A 6,026-nucleotide genomic window follows, 5' to 3' on the forward strand; every position below is an offset into this window, starting at 1 on the left:
GTTGGAGGATTACAAGGAGGGCAGCGTTTAACATGACCTTTGTGTTGGAGAATAGACCTCGACTCCAAGTGGATAAACTATTTCCCGTGCGTTGCAATTTGTGGAAAAGAATGTGGCATGGCTCAGCATGAATGGCTAGCTCGTTCCAAGCATTGCTCACCACCTCCTCAAATCCAGGAATGTGAGTCCAAAAGTTTTCGAACTTGAAGGTACGCAGACGTTGAGGTCCAGAGTCATCGGCGAGGAGTAAGGAGCAATGGCCCAACAAAGATAATGATATAGCATGGAGGACGTGTGTGTGAAAGCATAGGTTCCATTCCATGTTACAAAAGAAGGCATCTAGCTTAAAAAGAGTTGGGTTGACTCTCTCATTGCTCCATGTGAATCTACAGTTTTGAAAATGGATCTCTTGAAGCTCGCAAGTTTGTAGTGTGGCACGGAACTCTTGTGGCAATAGCCGGGCGCTCGATGAAGTTTGGAAGATCATTGCCCCCAAAGGTAGCATGCATCATATTCGGAGATGGTCTCTAATTTGGTCTCCTGCAGGCAAACAATGTGACATGCGGAGGCCGCTATGTTCTCATGTACTGTGGTTCATCTATCAAGGTCATTTAACCCCCTGGGGTTCCAGCTCATGGTGTTAATTGGCTGTTCTGACCTGGGAGACATGTAGGCTTCTAACAGGAAACAACGGATGGAGCGCACTCCAGATAGCATCAGCAGGTTTCATCTGGAACAGACTCCATGAAACAAAATCAGCCGACTGAACAGGCTCCAGGCAGATGCCCTCCCTACTAAAGCAACGTAATTATGATCTGGATGTTGGATCATGAGTAAAGATCAGACTATAAAATGTAAGTGCCAAGAATATGGATAACCATTTCTGCTGCTCGATCACAAACAGATACGACGACATCTATAGGAACAGACATGCTGAACAATACACCAGAGGAAAAGTCATTCGTTGTAAAGCAGAATCGACAAGTATCTTGGAAGGATTTCATACAGATGACACAAACAGAGCAAAGACTACTCAGGCAAATGTGACCTTCAATTATTTCACTTCAGAGCCATGGTCGTTCTTCAGTAAATCCAGATAACTAGAAGACTGAATATGCAGCTACTCTCCAGCTGCAGGACCAGAGTTGAAAGACAGATCCTGGAAAACGAAAACTCATACTACTCTGTGGCACCAGACTCCTCTTTCCTTTTGCGAGCCCACTTGGGGCTGACCTCGATAAGCCGGTGGGGCATGAGCTGCTTCTCCTTCCGGGTTAGCTTCTTGTAGTTGCTAACTCTGAGCTTAGCAATTTTTGCTTCTTCCTCGGCTGTAGCCTCTCTGACCACCACTGTAAGTCTGCACCTAGGTCTCTCCATGACACCACACCTCCCTTTGGCATGGTAAGACAACCTCTTAAGATAAAGCCCTTTCCCAACAAAGGCCTCTTCTGCAGGATCAAGGGTAGGGAGATGAAAGGAATGAGAATCAATTTATTGCAGATAGGAAGTAAATTTGGGATTCTTTGCAATCTTACCCACAAGAAGTTTATCAGGATCCAATCCGTGGTTGTGAGCTGCGTTGGCGCGAGCAGAATGGATCACCTACAGTGGTTGGTAGGAAGAATTGTCATGAAAAACATCAATGATCACTCTCCATCACAGAAAGCAGTATAGTTACTTGAGTATGTACAATTCTTCTAATTACCCAACCTGGTACAAAGTTTTCGCAGCCCTTTTAACCGTCACTTGTAACTGTAACAACGCATCTTCCACGCGCATTCCTCGAACCAGCTTGGCTACCAGATTCACCTTCTTGGGACTCTACAACAACCAGAAAGATCAAGATGAACTAAAGAATTGAATATATCTTTATGGCACTAGTAAAAGACTATGAGCAGTACAACAGTTCATGACGTCTCCTGGGCAGCAATAATCTCCTACATGCTCATTGTTCCAGTGACGTGAAGTAAGCAAATATTATCCAACCAATATATATCTTTTGCAATGAATAAAAGACATTTTGGTGGATGTTAAGAAACAACTGCAGCTTCTAAAAAGAGGAATGTATATACTGAAAACTGTATAATTTCATCGTTACTACCAGTGTGATTTGCTATGTACCCCATCAACGGACCGATATGGCCATCAGAAAGCGGCAAAACTCATAAATCTGCTGTTTGTGCGTCAAACAGCTCAATGAATGATTCTCAGCATACAAGTTTGTTGTTGGTGACATAAATAATAAGGGGAAGTTTACAGGAATTTCATACTCAACATGGCTGTCTCAGAACTGTATGCATGTCTTTACTCAAACTTTAGGAGAATTAAAGGAATAGAACTACTAGTGAGATGGTTTTACCTGCTTGATATCCTTCTTGATGGCTTGGACTTTCAGTTTCTTTACCACTGCGCCCTTTTTGTCTGTCTCTTCTGAACTACCCAATGGAGATGTCAAAGGAGAAGAAACGGGAACCATAGCATTATCTTCAGCAAGCAAGTTTCTTGTGGTTGATATTCCCTACATTGAAATACGAATTGTCCATGAAAACACAGATAAAATACATGTCATTATGTTTTGTGACATCAAGGAATGTGATCATAATGGTGTCTATAAGCTAATGTAATAACAGTCACTGATTATGAAACCACTCTCCAGAACTGGCTCAATGGCAGTCAATTGCAACGGGACAATATTAGTTACTACCAAAAGTAAAACAGTAGCCAACAGAAGGATATGCTGGTAAGTTTTAAGAAACTGAAGAAGACCAGGAAAAGTGCATTACAGCATTGCGGATCAGCTGATGGAAGTTGGATGGAATTCCCCTGGAGGTGTGTGCCCTCAACAAATTTGTATATTGGCCTACATGGGTACAAGAAAATGGTTAGAAAGCCGTCAAAATATCAAGAGTCAAACTACAATTATTACTAAAAACGATTCTCAACATAAGGCATAAACAGATAGGTGTGGATCCACCTTGAAGACTAATGTTTTGATAGTATCGAGCAACATCTTGTAGTGTATCAGAGCTCATCAAAGCAAGGATGCAAGTAAACCAAACAAAGATCATAGTACCAACACCCAGTGTGTGGGTGTATGCAGCCTGCTGATGTTTGTTAAATAAGGCGTGAATGATTACTCAACACTAATTTGCCATTTTGTTCCTACATTCCGAATCCCACATTTTCACTAGCCTCGACAAGAAAAGAAAATACACCAGAGCTGCCCAGTTGTACAGTGAGGAAATGAAGATGCACGCACCCAAGCCAAATGGGGCATTCGCGCTCCTGCTGCAACTGCTGCTATAGCTGGCTGAGAAAACACGGCCATCCTGCTTCTCCGCCACCGCCGCGCCGAGGCGGCGAAGAAGGGCACGAGCGCCCGCCGCCCGCCAGCCTACCATTGAGCAATAACCTGCGAGATCACTCCACACATCACATAAGCTGAATCAAGAAGCCACAAGCAAGAGACGGGGCATGTGGGGCTGTGGTTTGCAGCGGCTAGTGGAAGGGGAAGGTCACCAGAGCAGCACAAGACGGTGAAGGAGCTGGACGGGCGAGAGGGCCGGCGACGACGATGAACTGGAAGGCGAGAGGGACGGGAGGACGATGGCGATCTGGACGTCCTGGACGGTGAGGAGGACGCCAAGAGGGGGGAGGAGCCGGGGACAGCGGCGCCGCCGCCGCAGAGATGGAAGGGGTCGGGGGCGGCGATTAGGGCGAATCAGGACCGTTTCAAGTGGTGCGGGACGAGCCGCCACGCTGGGCCGACCGCGTTCATAGTAGCGTAAAACTGCCGCGCCGCACGGCCCGCTAACAGCCCGCAAGATCGCATTACCATCAGTCGCGCGCGCACACTCCGTCTCTTCCCCGGACCCTTCTACCAGAAAGCCGCAAACAGAGCCCGGGCTACATGTTATTATGTAGCCCAGTTTTCTAAAACGTCGAAATCTTTCTTTTTCACTTTAAAAACTGACAAATATCAGTTCCTCCAGATGTCCCTAATGTATGTATAAATTTAAAATAATTATATGCATACGGACCTACAAAAAATGTAAAGACCAAAACTTAATGTTTTAGTCGATTTACATAGAGCCACATTTTGGTGATTATTATGTACCCACAATTGCAACACAATTCTTTTAACAAATTTTACACGTTCAAAGAAATTATCTTCATGTACCTGTAATATTTTTTAATTTTAAATTATGACCTTTTACTTTTGGAAAATATCAGGTTCTATACCCTAGTGTTGAAAGAGAAACTATTAAGTTAAAGCACTCAGACATCGATTGCATCAACGGCCAGGAGATGACTTTCTCCAAGTCTATTCCAGTGTGGGTGTGGCCACTCTTAAAATTATACAAAGCCCTCTCTAAACGAACATATGTAAAGTCGAACATCACTAAGGCTCAAACGTGTGTGCATTGGACTTCCAACATGACCTTAAAATTGCATGCATGCATATATGAGAAAAGCAATGTCCGGACTTTATATGGCATTTTAAAACTTCAAAATATTTTAACTTCAGATTGTAAACCTGACTTTGAAAGCAATCAATATTCATATCGGACTGGCAGCCACAAGGCTGATTTCATCAGCCTGAACCCAACTAGAATCGGAGATCATCCTCCCATGCGAGTTTAGGGCATCTCCAATGCGGCGACCCATTTCGCGCCCGCGCGTTTAGATGGGTTAAAACAGATAAAAAACTCGGCCCAGCGCGCTGATCCATCTCTAAAACGGATGGCCGCGGCGTTCGAGACGACCCAAACCCGGCCTAAATCTGGATCTCGTTTGCGTGGCCGCGGACATCAGGGGCTGGCCGCTCGTGTCCTCCCCTTGTCTTCCCCTGGCTCGCATGTCTGCCTCCCAAAACACACCCCCCTCGCACACATCTCCCCCGCTCGGCCGTCACCCCAGGACCGGCGATTTGCGACCGCCGTCGACGCCGGCCACCGACGTCGAGACTCTGACAAGAGGTGCGGAAGCATAGGAGGCGGGCCCGCACTTTCGCGGCCTCGTAGCGGCGTTGGAGGATGCCGTCGCCGACGTTGTTGTTCTCTCGCCATCGCGAGACCTCCCGCTGTCAGCAGCTTCGCCGTTGCCGCTAGAGGTGAGCACTCGTGCACCATGCTTCCAGGCCGCAAGTCGGACGGGACGACCATTGCCTCCATGTCCCTATGTCAGTATTGGATTGCCTCTGCCTGCGAGGTGTACGATGAAATGGGCGAAACTAAAATTTATCCCATTTCATCTGTAGATCATATCGGACAGCATCGACGAGTTCTTCTTCAAGAACTTCATCGACACGTCGTCATGCGAGGAGTCCGACGACGACTTTCTCACGGAGGCTACGTTGATCATCCACGAGCACAATGTCGCGCAGATCCCTGTGTACCAGGGGTCCTTGCCGGAGCGCGCGACGGTCTTGGACCGCAAAAGAGAACACGGCCATGACATGCTCTTCAACGACTACTTCTACCGCAAACAACAACAATGAAGAAAATCCCAGAGAAAACAATGCCTAGGCCATTTGTATCATTTTACATTTTTTTTTGAATAATACTTTGTCATTGAATAAGTGAACAATAATATTATGTAATAAATCTTGAGTATTTAAACTTATTTATATATTTTTATGATTTTTTATGCATTTATAGTGAATTTAAAGAAAATACCAACTTCCATGGCCGCGACCCAAATCTGGCCGTGTTGGGCGCAGCGTGCGACCCAAACGGACACGCGGACATGGGGCGCTGTCCACATGTCCGCGCGGTGATATCGTCGCAGGCGTATCTATAATTTTTTATGCTCCATTTTTATTTTACACCAATTCCACTATGTTTTATTAACACTTCGTTGCACTTTTATATATTTTCCGGCACTAACTTATTGATAAGATGCCACAGTGCCAGCTCCATGTTTTCTGCTGTTTTTGGTTTCAGAAAATTTGTACAGAAAATATTATCAAAATTGGACGAAACAAAAGCCAAAGTGCCTATTTTACCGTAAGGAAGACGGAGTCC

At 45.5% G+C, this 6,026-nt stretch overlaps 1 protein-coding gene and 1 long non-coding RNA gene across 2 annotated transcripts; one reads left to right on the top strand and one right to left on the bottom strand.

Moving 5' to 3' along the window:
* Window positions 1-948: 948 nt before the first annotated feature.
* Window positions 949-3,748, bottom strand: LOC127336279 (uncharacterized). Its single transcript, XM_051363070.2, has 7 exons — window positions 3,520-3,748; window positions 3,260-3,412; window positions 2,784-2,860; window positions 2,360-2,518; window positions 1,711-1,821; window positions 1,536-1,602; window positions 949-1,448 (listed from the first exon to the last, which is right to left on the bottom strand). Exons 2-7 carry the CDS (start codon window positions 3,399-3,401, stop codon window positions 1,180-1,182), a joined length of 825 nt encoding a protein of 274 aa, XP_051219030.1. The 5' UTR covers window positions 3,402-3,412; window positions 3,520-3,748; the 3' UTR covers window positions 949-1,179.
* A 1,133-nt stretch (window positions 3,749-4,881) lies between these two features.
* LOC127330689 (uncharacterized) lies at window positions 4,882-5,625 on the top strand. Its single transcript, XR_007869389.1, has 2 exons — window positions 4,882-5,113; window positions 5,261-5,625. It is a non-coding gene; the product is annotated as an uncharacterized lncRNA (long non-coding RNA).
* Window positions 5,626-6,026: the final 401 nt, after the last annotated feature.

Source organism: Lolium perenne, chromosome 2, assembly GCF_019359855.2.
Source record: "Lolium perenne isolate Kyuss_39 chromosome 2, Kyuss_2.0, whole genome shotgun sequence".
Lineage (NCBI taxonomy): Eukaryota > Viridiplantae > Streptophyta > Magnoliopsida > Poales > Poaceae > Lolium > Lolium perenne.

Coding starts and splice junctions, on each gene's coding strand:
- LOC127336279 (XM_051363070.2), bottom strand. CDS start 3,401: ATGGTAGGCTGGCGGGCGGCGGGCGCTCGTGCCCTTCTTCGCCGCCTC. Junction 2,519..2,783: donor ATCAGCTGATCCGCAATGCT/GTAATGCACTTT, acceptor ATTTCAATGTAG/GGAATATCAACCACAAGAAA. Junction 1,822..2,359: donor TCAAGAAGGATATCAAGCAG/GTAAAACCATCT, acceptor TGGTTGTTGTAG/AGTCCCAAGAAGGTGAATCT.